Source organism: Nerophis ophidion, linkage group LG09 (genome assembly GCF_033978795.1).
Source record: "Nerophis ophidion isolate RoL-2023_Sa linkage group LG09, RoL_Noph_v1.0, whole genome shotgun sequence".
NCBI classification, from domain to species: domain Eukaryota; kingdom Metazoa; phylum Chordata; class Actinopteri; order Syngnathiformes; family Syngnathidae; genus Nerophis; species Nerophis ophidion.
Window position 1 is genome coordinate 68,412,784 of NC_084619.1, and position 16,313 is coordinate 68,429,096.

The following is a 16,313-nucleotide window of genomic DNA, read 5'->3' on the forward strand; positions in this document are numbered from 1 at the left end:
ATGAAGGAGGTATGTTTAAAGTCGCCAGGCTGACTTCCTTGCAACTTCCGGTTTAAATAATAGATGTGATAATTGCAAACAGCTGGTCTCGCTTTGTTCGACATTTTTAATTCTGAGGGAGACAAAACTCAAATAGAATATGAAAATCCAAGAAAATATTTTAAAGACTTGGTCTTTACTTGTTTAAATAAATTCATTTATTTTTTTTGCTTTGCTTCTTATAACTTTCAGAAAGACAATTTTAGAGAAAAAAATACAACCTTAAAAATGTTTTTGGGGATTTTTAAACACATATACCTTTTTACCTTTTAAATTCCTTCCTCTTCTTTCCTGACAATTTAAATCAATGTTCAAGTATTATTTTTTTCATTATTGTAAAGAATAATAAATACATTTTAATTTAATCCTTCAGTTTAGCTTCTGTTTTTTCGACGAAGAATATTTGTGAAATATTTCTTCAAACTTATAATGATTAAAATAAAATAATAACTGTATTCTGGCAAAAGTAGAAAATATGTAGAATCAAATTTAAATCTTATTTCAAAGTCTTTTGAATTTATTTTAAATGTTTTGTTCTGGAAAATCTAGAAGAAATAATGATTTGTCTTTGTTAGAAATATAGCTTGGTCTAATTTGTTATATATTCTAACAAAGTGCAGATTGGATTTTAACCTATTTAAAACACGTCATCACAATTCTAAAATTAATCTCAATCAGAAAAAATGACTAATGATGTTCCATAAATTCTTTTTTATTTTTTTCAAAAAGAATTCGAATCAGGTAGTTTTTCTGTTCTTTTTTTTGGTTGAATTTTGAATTTTAAACAGTCGAAATTGAAGACAAATTACGTTTCAAAGTTTAATTTTTTTTGTGTTTTCTCCTCTTTTAAGTGTTCTTTTCATCATTTATTCTCTACAAAAAACCTTCCGTGGAAGGAAAAAAAAATGTACGACGGAATGACCGACAGAAATACCCATTTTTGGGGGGATACTTATCCATTTCTATATATATTTATTGTGAGAAATCATTAAGAAGATCAGATCAGTGTTTCCACAAAGATAAATATCATTAATTATTAATAATAAGATGGAGTTAAAGGTAAATTGAGCAAATTGGCTATTTCTGGCAATTTATTTAAGTGTGTATCAAACTGGTAGCCCTTCGCATTCATCAGTAGCCAAGAAGTAGCTCTTGCTTTCAAAAAGGTTGGTGGCCCCTGATCTAAGGGTTGACTTTCACAGATGATTTAGAAAGTTGAATCGAATATTGTCACTGGTAAATGCATGATTGTGACTTCATGACTAGCCTATAGTGCCATCTTGTGCTCGTTGTGCTTAACAAGGCTCTCCAGTGCTAAAATATGTATGTTCACCGTCTGGCCACTAGAGGGAGCCATCCAATCAACCCTATTACAATAATCCATCCATTTGTCCCTATGGGGGTGCTGGAGCCTATCCCAGCTGGGGGCGGGGCAGACCCTGGACCCTGATGGATTCATTTTACTAATGATTTTTTTTTTTCAAAACTTCTTGTAGTAATATTTTCGGTAAGTCATATAGTCAGTTTTCTTATAAGTCATATAGAAATGTTTATTTCATGCAGTTCATCATAGAACTAACACAATGTTGTTAAAAGTATTGATTGTAAACCCTCAAGTATCCACTTTGGTGATAGGACACATTCTGGACCTGTTACTAGCAAAGTAGCGTTGAACCCATTGATTATGTATGATCAATATTGATTGTTTGCAACACTGCTAAAAGTGACATCAAGGACCTCGCAGGTTTTCTTCCTGTACTCCCAAAAACCCTCGCCACTCCCATCCAGGCCAGAGGAACTTGTCAAAGGATTAGAAAGGCCTGCGAGAAATGTCATCCTCCTATTTCTGCTCCTCAGTCGGCAGATTGTCTTTCCATAATGTCAACAACTGTGTCAACGCTCCAAGTCACTTTCACTTTCCATACACCAGGAGAGGAGTGTGTTCTTCCAACAGGTGAGACGCCATCAGGTGAGCGGGTGCCTCCCACATTACTCTCAATAAAAAGATTGTAAATAGTCCTATTTATTACATTCTGCTACATTACTCTCATTAAAAAGAATGTAAACAGTCCTATTTATTACATTCTATTACTCTCATTAAAAAGAATGTAAACAGTCCTATTTTTTACATTCTGCTACATTACTCTCATTAAAAAGAATGTAAACAGTCCTATTTATTACATTCTATTACTCTCATTAAAAAGAATGTAAACAGTCATATTTATTACATTCTGCTACATTACTCTCATCAAAAAGAATGTAAACAGTCCTATTTATTACATTCTATTACTCTCATTAAAAAAATGTTAACAGTCCTATTTATTACATTCTGTTACTATCATTAAAAATAATGTAAACAGTCCTATTTATTATATTCTATTACTCTCAATAAAAATAATGTAAACAGTCCTATTTATTACATTCTATTACTCTCAATAAAAAGAATGTAAACAGTCCTATTTATTACATTCTGCTACATTACTCTCATTAAAAAGAATGTAAACAGTCCTATTTATTACATCCTATTACTCTCATTAAAAAGAATGTAAACAGTCCTATTTATTACATTATGCTACATTACTCTCATTAAAAAGAAAGTAAACAGTCCTATTTATTAAATTCTACTACTCTCATTAAAAAGAATGTAAACAGTCAATATTTATTACATTCTGCTACATTACTCTCATTAAAAAGAATGTAAACAGTCCTATTTATTACATTCTGCTACATTACTCTCATGAAAAAGAATGTAAACAGTCCTATTTATTACATTCTATTACTCTCATTAAAAGGAATGTAAACAGTCCTATTTATTACATTCTATTACTCTCATTTAAAAGAATGTAAACAGTCCTATTTATTACATTCTGCTACATTACTCTCATTAAAAAGAAAGTAAACAGTCCTATTTATTAAATTCTACTACTCTCGTTAAAAAGAATGTAAACAGTCAATATTTATTACATTCTGCTACATTACCCTCATTAAAAGGAATGTAAACAGTCCTATTTATTACATTCTATTACTCTCATTTAAAAGAATGTAAACAGTCCTATTTATTAAATTCTACTACTCTCGTTAAAAAGAATGTAAACAGTCATATTTATTACATTCTGCTACATTACTCTCATTAAAAATAATACAAACAGTCCTATTTATTACATTCTGCTACATTACTCTCATTAAAAAGAATGTAAACAGTCCTATTTATTACATTCTATTACCCTAATTAAAAGGAATGTAAACAGTCCTATTTATTAAATTCTACTACTCTCATTAAAAAATAATGTAAACAGTCATATTTATTACATTCTGCTACATTACTCTCATTAAAAATAATATAAACAGTCCTATTTATTACATTCTGCTACATTACTCTCACTAAAAAGAATGTAAACATCCATCCATCCATCCATTTTCTACCGCTTATTCCCTTTTGGGGTCGCGGGGGGCACTGGCGCCTATCTCAGCTACAATCGGGCGGAAGGCGGGGTACACCCTGGACAAGTCGCCACCTCATCGCAGGGCCAACACAGATAGACAGACAACATTCACACTCACATTCACACACTAGGGCCAATTTTGGTGTTGCCAATCAACCAATCCCCAGGTGCATGTCTTTGGAAGTGGAAGGAAGCCGGAGTACCCGGAGGAAACCCAGGCATTCACGGAGAGAACATGCAAACTCCACACAGAAAGATCCCGAGCCTGGATTTGAACCCAGGACTGCAGGACCTTCGTATTGTGAGTGTAAACAGTCCTATTTATTACATTCTATTACTCTCATTAAAAAGAATGTAAACAGTCCTATTTATTACATCCTATTACTCTCATTAAAAAGAACGTAAACACTCCTATTTATTACATTCTGCTACATTACTCTCACTAAAAAGAATGTAAACACCTATTTATTACATTCTGCTACATTATTCTCATTAAGAATGTAAACAATCAATCAATCAAACATTGTCAATAAAGCCCTTTTCGTGTACAGACATAGTGCCTTTATACCAGTAAAACAAGTAGAAAAGACACACACACACACACACACACACAAGTAAATCAAGTAGAAAAAAACACACACGTAAAAAAGTAGAAAACACACGCGCGCACACACACACACTTGCCAACCCTCCCGAATATCTCCCAGGGCAACCATTCTCCCGAATTTCTCCCGATTTCCACCTGGACAACAATATTGGGGGCGTGCCTTTAGGCACTGTCTTTAGCGTCCTCTCTCACCTGAAAAGGAGACTATTATATGTCTCCGTTATCCTCAGATCTATCTATAGCCCATAAAGTAGGCAGGCACAGAGCTATTACTCAGCGTTTATTCCAGCCGGCACGTTAATACATTGACAACACAATATCCGGATTCCCATCATGCATTGCTTCCAAACTACGGCAAGTAGTAATGTCCAAAAACAAAACAGAGACGAAGTAGAAGAACGAAGAAGAGACATGGCGACAACGAGTAAGAAAAAGCGAGTTCCAAAATGATGGGAAAAAATTATTTTAGTTCATTAATGACAGCTCCAAGGGGAAGGGGTATGCAGCCTGCACATTTTGTAGGTCAAACTTTTAAGTTTGTGTATATGTGTAAATAAATGAACACTTCAAGTATTTATTTTATATGAAAAGGGTGGAGTGCCATCTCCGGGTTGGGGAGGAGACCCTGCCCCAAGTGGAAGAGTTCAAGTACCTAGGAGTCTTGTTCACGAGTGGGGGAAGAGTGGATTGTGAGATCGACAGGCGGATCGGTGCGGCGTCTTCAGTAATGCGGACGTTGTATCGATCCGTTGTGGTGAAGAAGGAGCTGAGCCGGAAGGCAAAGCTCTCAATTTACCGGTCGATCTACGTTCCCATCCTCACCTATGGTCATGAGCTATGGGTCATGACCGAAAGGATAAGATCACGGGTACAAGCGGCCGAAATGAGTTTCCTCCGCTGGGTGGCGGGTCTCTCCCTTAGAGATAGGGTGAGAAGCTCTACCATCCGGGAGGAGCTGAAAGTAAAGCCGCTGCTCCTCCACATCGAGAGGAGCCAGATGAGGTGGTTCGGGCATCTGGTCAGGATGCCACCCGAACGCCTCCCGAGGGAGGTGTTTAGAGCACGTCCAACCGGTAGGAGATCACGGGGAAGACCCAGGACACGTTGGGAAGACTATGTCTCCTGGCTGGCCTGGGAACGCCTCGGGATCCCCCGGGAAGAGCTGGACGAAGTGGCTGGGGAGAGGGAAGTCTGGGCTTCCCTGCTTAGGCTGCTACCCCCGCGACCCGACCTCGGATAAGCGGAAGAAGATGGATGGATGGATGGATATATATATATGTATATGTATATATATATATATATATATATATATATATATATATATATATATATATATATATATAGGCTGACCATATTCTGAAATCCCAAAAAGAGGACACATATATGCGTGCCAAGGCCGGGACCAGGTGAAAATTTGCCAATGATACTTGAACTTGCTTTATAAATAATATATTTATTTAAATAAAGCATTTTTTCTCTGCTGTTGACAGTATAACAAAATAAATCACACTTATATTATGTAACATTCAGTTTTAGAAAAAGTACAGAGGTAGCAATATTCAAAATAACCTCTTGTGTATAATATACACATAAACAATGCCTCAAAACAGGTTAATTATATTTCAACAAAAAACAGGTAACAGCCCATTCTTTAAAATGTCTCTTCTCAGTCTAGTGGACCATGCTAATGTAAAAAATATAAATAATGCCTCAAAACATTTGAAACAAAAACAGATGTTCTCAGAGAACACACCATAGACTTCTTAGTTTGTCTTGTATTTATTGCACAAGATGTATTTAAGTCACCCAACAGCTCCAATGTGCGCCTATTTCCTTTTCCCGGCAAAACTCGAACCAACACTTCCTGTCAACAGCGTCACTTCCCTAACGTCCCCGGAAGTCCTGCCCCCCAGCCAAAGCCATTGGCTAACAACCCGTAGCCAGCCGCTACAATATTTACAGCTAGAATTCACCAACTCGAGTAATATACAGAGGTGGGTAGAGTAGCCAGAAATTGTACTCAAGAGTACTGTTACTTTAGAGATGTATTACTCAAGTAAAAGTAGGGAGTAGTCACCCAAATATTTACTTGAGTAAAAGTAAAAAGTATGTTGTGAAAAAACTACTCAAGTACTGAGTAAATGATGAGTAACCTGTTTGTTTAATGATTACGGCAACAAATAATGCACAAAAACATAAAAATAGCAATGAGCAAATTCATAGTCAGGAATATCTTTTAAGCAACTAAAACAATAGTATATATTAAATAATAAAACATGAAAATAAAAAAAATTAAGGCAAATTGAGCCACAGTAACTTAACAGCACCATAGGCTCAGTAGGCATTCATCGATTGATTGATTGATTGATTGATTGATTGAAACTTGTATTAGTAGATTGCACAGTACAGTACATATTCCGTACAATTGACCACTAAATGGTAACACCCCAATAAGTTTTTCAACGTTAATCAATTACTTAATAAATGACCAAGTCGAGGTGATCTACCTCATATATATATATATATATATATATACACAGTATATCATTTATAGTTATTTATTTTGCCGTTTTTGTTGACATGTTAAAGGTGTTTTAATGAATATACATGCATGTTTAACATATAGATTCCTATCTTTCATGAAGACAAGAATATAAGTTGGTGTATTACCTGATTCTGATGACTTGCATTGATTGGAATCAGACAGTGCTGATAATGTCCACATTTTCAAATGGAGGAGAAAAAAAGTTCCTCCTTTCTGTCTAATACATGAAAGTCGTTGGGTTTTTGGCATCTTATTTGTCCAGCGTCCATATTCGTTTTTATACACTTTACAAAAAATACATTGGCGGCAAACTCCGTAGTTTGCTAACTTGTATGCTCTAGCTTTCGGAGACTCTTATTTTGTTAGCGCAGGCGCGATGGAGCGGCACTTTCATTGTGAAGACAGGAACTGTGCGATCAGTCTTTAGGCTTTTGATGGGAAGTACGGTTGAAATAAAAAGTGTATTTTTTCCTTTGCACTTTTGATTGATTGATTGGATCTTTTATTAGTAGATTGCACAGTACAGAACATATTCCGTACAATTGACCACTAAATGGTAACACCCCAATACGTTTTTCAACCTTTTTAGGTCGGATTCGACGTGTGACGGTCACGTGACCGCCTGGTTTTGTTTGATTGGTCCAACGTCACCAGTGACTGCATTTGATTGGTGAAACGCAGGCATGCTCAGATTCTACTTAGAATGCGTGTCTGACAAAATCAAAACAAACAAAGCGTGTATTAACAGGTCGATAAAAAAAAAAGTAGCGAGTAGCGAGCTGATTGTAGATAAATGGAGCGGGGTAAAAGTAGCGTTTCTTCTCTATAAATATACTCAAGTAAAAGTAAAAGTATGTTGCGTAAAAACTACTCTTAGAAGTACAATTTATCCCAAAAATTACTCAAGTAGATGTAACGGAGTAAATGTAGCGCGTTACTACCCACCACTGGTAATATATATACGGTAACTTAACCCTGGACGTACATTGAAAATACACGCAACCCTAATTCAAAATGCCGGACAATTGAGGCATTTAAAAAAGAAAATGCCCGGACACCCCCGCTAAAGAGGACATGTCTACTAGGGGACATGACTTAAGTGAGAACAGCTGAGTGTCAATTCACTTAAGGGTCAGTCCACTTAAGTGTCAATTAATTCAAGTGTCAGTACACTTATGTGTTAATTCATTTAAGTGTCAGTCCTCTTAAGTGTCAATTTACTTTAGTGTCAGTCCACTTAGAGTCCTACTGAAACCCACTACTACCCACCACGCAGTCTGGTAGTTTATATATGTGGTTTGTACAGCCCTTTGAGACACTAGTGATTTAGGGCTATATAAGTAAACATTGATTGATTGATTGATGTTTGGGGAAAAGAGGACGTATGGTCAGCCTAATGTATATATATATATATATATATATATATATATATATATCCTGGAAAGGTTGTTGAAAGAAGTGAAGTGAAGTCCCCCCCCCGGGACTAATCCATCATGACAAATGCCCACAAGACCCAAGACTGCTTAGTTACGGCCCTGCTTGTCCCCAGCTAGCTTTCTCATTACGTCAATAAAAACGTCATTTTCGCGGCAAAGGGTGCCGAATGTCCCACAAATGGCTTTGGCAACCTTTCGCGCACAGTACCTTAATACGAGTGACGCGCTGACTTGACGCCTTTGTTTGTTTTGAAACACAAATGTGCTGTGACGTCAGCGCGGCTGCCAGCAGATTCTCCAAGATGGCGGAGGTCCGCGGGCTGGGGGGCCGGAAGCACTTGGAGCACAAATGTGACGTCACTGACTGTGACGTCAGCGCGGCTGCGAGCAGACTCTCCAAGATGGCGGAGGTGAGCGGGCGGCGGAGCAGGAGTCACTTGGAGCCCGGCTGCACAAGCCGAGTCGCCGGCGAAGGTAAACACTTTCATCCACTCTTTGGCCTTTTCGGAGCTAACCATTACCTGCTAATCAGGTCCACGCTGAGGATTTTGAAACTCCAATACTTCGTCTTTGTCACAACACACTCGCCGTCGTTTTACCCAGCGCGGCGTCCAATGCAGACTTCACATAATCCAGTTTTAGTCTTTTCTCAATACATTTATATCCGTGCATTCTAGCCAAAGTACGCCGGAAATATAAGCCCGACACGGGACACCTGTCGCCTGTCAAATGACTCTTACCTGGCTTCCCCCAGCCCGCCAATGTGCACCCTGGCCGGCTCCAACCCGCCCTTGTGCACCCTGGCCGGCTGTAGCCCGCCTCTGTGCACCTTGGCCGGCTCCAGCCCGCCTCTGTGCACCTTGGCCAGCTCCAGCCCGCCTATGCACACCCTGGCCGGCTCCAGCCCGCCAATGCGCACCCTGGCCGGCTCCATCCCGCCAATGCGCACCCTGGCCGGCTCCATCCCGCCTATGTGCACCCTGCCATAAATTGATTTACGTGGACCCCGACTTAAACAAGTTGAAAAACGTTTCGGGGTGTTACCATTTAATGGTCAATTGTATGGAATATGTATTGTACTGTGCAATCTACTAATAAAAGTTTTAATGAATCATCCATCCATCCATTTCCTACCGCTTATTCCCTTTCGGGGTCGCGGGGGGCGCTGGCGCCTATCTCAGCTACAATCGGGCGGAAGGCGGGGTACACCCTGGACAAGTCGCCACCTCATCGAATGAATCAATCAATGCAAATTGAGCCTTAGCCGCCCCCTCTCCAGCAACCTTTACACACTATAGTACACAAACAACACAACGTCACACGCTATAGTACACAAACACAACGTACACACAATACATGAACTTTTCATACACTATAGTACATAGATAGATAGTACTTTATTGATTCCTTCAGGAAAATTAAAATTCCAGCAGCAGTGTACAGAGTTGAGATCAATTTAAAGAAAAAAAGTAAAAAGTAAATAATGGAACACATAAACACAACATACACACTATAGTACACAAACAACACGACGTACACACTATAGCAGGGGTCGGGAACCTTTTTGGCTGAGAGAGCCAAGAAGCCAAATATTTCAAAATGTATTTCCGTAAGAGCCGTAAAATATTTTTTTTAACCCTGAACACAACTAAACGCGTGCATTTTTAAGTAAGACTAACCTTTCTAGAGTATAATAGGTCTCTTATTCTTTGTAATAACATTGTTATTCTGAAGCTAACTGTGGAGGGGGTGTGGCCTGCGGGCCTGCAGCGAAGCGGGGTGTTGCCAGCACCGGTCTCGAAATCACCGACAGGTGCGTAGACGGCCCTCCTGGGCCTTGTTACCTAATCGCCTGTCGCTATGTTGTAAGCAGCAGCCAGGAGGAGAGACGGGGCTGGTGCTGGAGCCAGAGCGCGAGCGAGAGAAAAAGACAATTGCTGGAAAGCAACTGAGAGACTTATTGAAAAATGAAACAATACTCTAACCCTGAAACAGGGTCTCATGTCGGTCCTTGGTGGTCTGAATAACCCCCAGGAAGGCAACCCCCACACTAACCAATAATAAATAAATAACTTCTTACCATCAACGCAACTTCTTGAAGAGGTGCGGTAGAAAACGGATGGATGGATTCAAAATGCGCCAGGATGTTTTATATTTTGAACATCATTTTTAACACTGATTACAAGTGGAATTATTCATTATTTATCGTGTTAAGCAGAGTCAGCTCAAATTGACCTGAGAGCCGGATGCAGTCATCAAAAGAGCCACATCTGGCTCCCGAGCCATAGGTTCCCTACCCCTGCTTTATAGTATGGGTGTCAAACTCTGGCCTGCGGGCCAAATCTGGCCCGCCGTGTAATTTAATTTGGCCCTTGAGGCAATATCAATTTAGCCTTAGAGCTGGCCCGCCAGTGTTATACAGCATCGATGCCGCTGTATAACACCGCATTCACCGCTAATACTCATACTTGCCAACCCTCCTAATTTTCCCGGTAGACTCCAGAAGTTCAGTGCCCCTCCCGAAAATCTCCCGGGTCAACCATTCTCCCGAATTTCTACCGATTTCCACCTGGACAACTATATTGGGGGCGTTTAGCCTTTAGCGTTCTCTACAACCTGTCGTCACGTCCGCTTTTCCTCCATACTAACAGCGTGTCACATAATATTTGTGGCTTTTACACACACGCACAAGTGAATGCAAGGCATAGCCATACAGGTCACACTGAGGGTGGCCGTATAAACAACTTTATCACTGTTGCAAATATGCGCCACACTGTGAACCCACACCAAACAAGAATGACAAACACATTTCGGGTGAACATCCGCAGCGTAACACAACATAACAAATACCCAGAACCCTTTGCAGCACTAACTCTTCCGGGAAACTTCCAGCAAACTGACCAATAATTAACGTTTTATTCATGCATTTTCTCTTGCTACTTCAAGGCTTGAATGTTTGGTTCATTCAATTATTGTTATTTTATTTTCAAATGTATTACTAGCCTGTATGAAAAAATGTGATATTTATCTCAGAAGATTGCAAATAGATAAAAAGGCATAACATTTTTGTTTAAATGTTATTTGATATGCCATTGATATTTCTTTAATTATTATTATTATTATTATTGTTTGGAACTGGATTTTGCATGTCAGTAAAGTTATATAAGCCTTGCTGGTTCAATATTCAATGCAAAACTTGTTTGGGTCCCTATTAAAAGGTTCATTTGTTCATTGGCCCGCGGCTTTGTTCCGTTTAAAATTTTGGCCCACTCTGTATTCGAGTTTGACACCCCTGCAAAGACATTAACTTTTCACACACTGTAGTACATAAACAACACAATGTACACACTATAGTACACAAACACAATGTACAAACTAGTGAAGTGAATTATATTTATATGGCGCTTTTTCTCTAGTGACTCAAAGCGCTTTACATAGTGAAATCCAATATCTAATTTTTACATTTAAACCGGTGTGGGTGGCACTGGGAGCAGGTGGGTAAAGTGTCTTGCCCAAGGACACAATGGCAGTGACTAGGATGGGGGAAGTGGGGATCGAACCGGCAACCCTCTAGTTGCTGGCACGGCCACTCTATCAACCGAGCTATGCCGTCCGGGTACTTAAAGTGCCGTCTTTGGGAAATTGTAATAGAGATCCATCTATATTCATGAACTTAATTCTGAACATTTCTTCACAAAAAATAAATCTTTAATCTCAATATTTATGGAACATGTCCACAAAAAAAATCTAGCTGTCGACACTGAATATTGCATTGTTGCATTTTTTTCACAGTTTATGAACTTACATTCATATTTTGTTGAAGTATTATATATTATTATTAGTAGTATTAATATATTTATAAAGGATTTTTGAATTGCTATTTTTAGAATATTGAAAAAAAAAATCTTACGTACCCCTTGGCATACCTTCCAGTACCCCCATTTCAGAACCACTGCTATATAGGACACAAACACAGCGTCACACACTGTATAGTACACACACAACACAAAGTACACACTATAGTACACAAACACAACACTATATAGTACAAAAACAACGTACACACAATACATAAACTTTTCACACACTATAGTACATAAACAACACAACGTCACACACTGTATAGTACACACACAACACAACGTACACACTATAGTACACAAACAACGTACACACAATACATGAACTTTTCACACACTATAGTACATAAACACAACGTCACACAGTATAGTACACACACAACACAACGTACACACTATAGTACACAAACAACACAACACTATAGTACAAAAACAACGTACACACAATACATGAACTTTTCACACACTGTAGTACATAAAAAACACAACGTCACACACTGTATAGTACACACACAACACAACGTGCACACTATAGTACACAAACAACACAACACTATAGTACAAAAACAACGTACACACAATACATGAACTTTTCACACACTATAGTACATAAACAACACAACGTCACACACTGTATAGTACACACACAACACAACATACACACTATAGTACACAAACAACACAACACTATATAGTGCAAAAACAACGTACACACAATACATGAACTTTTCACACACTATAGTACATAAACACAATGTCACACACTGTATAGTACACACACAACACAACGTACACACTATAGTACACAAACAACACAACACTATAGTACAAAAACAACGTAAACACAATACATGAACTTTTCACACACTATAGTACATAAAAAACACGTCACACACTGTATAGTACACACACAACACAACGTACACACTATAGTACACAAACAACACAACACTATAGTACAAAAACAACGTACACACAATACATGAACTTTTCACACACTATTGTACATAAACAACACGTCACACACTGTATAGTACACACACAACACAACGTACACACTATAGTACACAAACAACACAACACTATAGTACAAAAACAACGTACACACAATACATGAACTTTTCACACACTGTAGTACATAAAAAACACAACGTCACACACTGTATAGTACACACACAACACAACGTGCACACTATAGTACACAAACACAACACTATAGTACAAAAACAACGTACACACAATACATTAACTTTTCACACACTATAGTACATAAACAACACATCACACACTGTATAGTACACACACAACACAACGTACACACTATAGTACACAAACACAACACTATAGTACAAAAACAACGTACACACAATACATTAACTTTTCACACACTATAGTACATAAACAACACAACGTCACACACTGTATAGTACACACACAACACAACGTACACACTATAGTACACAACACAACACTATAGTACAAAACAACGTACACACAATACATTAACTTTTCACACACTATAGTACATAAACAACACAACATCACACACTGTATAGTACACACACAACACAACGTACACACTATAGTACACAAACAACACAACACTATAGTACAAAAACAACGTACACACGATACATGAACTTTTCACACACTATAGTACATAAAAAACACAACGTCACACACTGTATAGTACAAACACAACACAACGTACACACTACAGTACACAAACAACACAACACTATAGTACAAAAACAACGTACACACAATACATGAACTTTTCACACACTATAGTACATAAACAACACAACGTCACACACTGTATAGTACACACACAACACAACGTACACACTACAGTACACAAACAACACAACACTATAGTACAAAAACAACGTACACACAATACATGAACTTTTCACACACTATAGTACATAAACACAACGTCACACACTATAGTACACAATGTACACAAACACAACGTACACACTATAGTACACAAACACCATGAAAACACTATAGTACACACAAAAGACATTAACTTTTCAATCACTGTAGTACTACACACAATACATGAACTTTTCACACACTGTATTACATAAACAACACAATGTACAAACTTTAGTACTCAACACAATGTTGTGGTACCAACAGAGCTGGGTATTTTTAAATGGCCTATTATTAGTGCACTGGCCTATTATTAGTGCACTGGCAGTGTAAGGAGGCTAATGTTGTCGTGCTCAGCTTCACTTTATGTCAGTCTTGTTATTCCCCAGGATGACCTGAGGTTCGAAAGAGTTAAATGTTTGTAGAACAACTTGTATTCCACCTGCACACACATCATGTTTGGTGAACAACTTGTATTCCACTTGGACACACATCATGTTTGTAGAACAACTTGTATTCCACCTGCACACACATCATGCTTGTAGAACAACTTGTATTCCACCTGTACACACATGTTTGTAGAACAACTTGTATTCCACCTGCACACACATCATGTTTGCAGAACAACTTGTATTCCACCTGCACACACACCATGTTTGTAGAACAACTTGTATTCCACCTGCACACACATCATGTTTGTAGAACAACTTGTATTCCACCTGCACACACATCATGTTTGGTGAACAACTTGTATTCCACCTGCACACACATCATGTATGTAGAACAACCTGTATTCCACCTGCACACACATCATGTTTGTAGAACAACTTGTATTCCACCTGCACACACATTATGTTTGTAGAACAACTTGTATTCCACCTGCACACACATCATGTTTGTAGAACAACTTGTTTTCCACCTGCACACACATCATGCTTGTAGAACAACTTGTATTCCACCTCCACACACATCATGTTTGGTGAACAACTTGTATTCCACCTGCACACACATCATGTTTGGTGAACAACTTGTATTCCACCTGCACACACATCATGTTTGTAGAACTTGTTTTCTACCTGCACACACACATCATGTTTGTAGAACTTGTATTCTACCTGCACACACATCATGTTTGTAGAACTTGTATTCCACCTGCACACATATCATGCTTGTAGAACTTGTATTCCACATTCACACACCTCATGTTTGTAGAAGAACTTGTATTCCACCTGCACACACATCATGCTTGTAAAAATAACTTGTATTCCACCTGCACACACATCATGCTTGTAGAATAACTTGTATTCCACCTGCTTACACATAATGCTTGTAGAACAAATTGTATACCAGCTGCACACACATCATGTTTGTAGAAAAACATGTATTCCGCCTGCACACACATCATGTTTGTAGAACAACTTGTATTCCGCCTGCACACACATCATGTTTGTAGAACAACTTGTATTCCACCTGCACACACATCATGTTTGTAGAAAAACATGTATTCCGCCTGCACACACATCATGTTTGTAGTACAACTTGTATTCCACCTGCACACACATCATGCTTGTAGAACAACTTGTATTCCACCTGCACACACATCATGTTTGTAGAACAACTTGTTTTCCACCTGCACACGCATCATGTTTGTAGAACAACTTGTTTTCCGCCTGTAGAACAACTTGTATTCCACCTGCACGCACATCATGTTTGTAGAACATCTTGTATACCAGCTGCACACACATCATGTTTGTAGAACAACTTGTTTTCCACCTGCACAGACATCATGTTTGTAGAACAACTTGTTTTCCACCTGCACACACATCCTGCTTGTAGAACAACTTGTTTTCCACCTGCACACACATCATGTTTGTAGAACAACTTGTATACCAGCTGCACACACATCATGTTTGTAGAAAAACATGTATTCCGCCTGCACACACATCATGTTTGTAGAACAACTTGTATTCCACCTGCACACACATCATGCTTGTAGAACAACTTGTATTCCACCTGTACACACATCATGTTTGGTGAACAACTTGTATTTCACCTGCACACATATCATGTTTGTAGAACAACTTGTATTCCACATTCACACACATCATGTTTGTAGAACAACTTGTATTCCACATTCACACACATCATGTTTGTAGAACAACTTGTATTCCACCTGCACACACATCATGTTTGTAGAACAACTTGTATTCCACCTGCACACATATCATGTTTGCAGAACAACTTGTATTCCACCTGCACACACACCATGTTTGTAGAACAACTTGTATTCCACCTGCACACACATCATGTTTGTAGAACAACTTGTATTCCACCTGCACACACATCATGTTTGGTGAACAACTTGTATTCCACCTGCACACACATCATGTATGTAGAACAACCTGTATTCCACCTGCACACACATCATGTTTGTAGAACAACTTGTATTCCACCTGCACACACATCATGCTTGTACAAATAACTTGTATTCCACCTGCACAC

The 16,313-nt window shown here is 38.5% G+C and overlaps 1 protein-coding gene across 2 annotated transcripts in view; it reads left to right on the forward strand.

The window, feature by feature from the left end:
* The first annotated feature begins 8,357 nt into the window (after positions 1–8,357).
* LOC133559671 (atlastin-2-like) overlaps positions 8,358–16,313 on the forward strand; it is a 58,537-nt gene continuing 50,581 nt past the window's right edge. For both annotated transcript variants that reach the window (XR_009808246.1, XM_061911657.1), the window contains exon 1: positions 8,358–8,544. Coding sequence is in view for 1 of the 2 variants with exons in the window: in XM_061911657.1 (XP_061767641.1) it covers positions 8,373–8,544 (172 nt within the window). In the remaining variant the exon portion in view is untranslated. The remainder of the gene's footprint in view (positions 8,545–16,313) is intronic.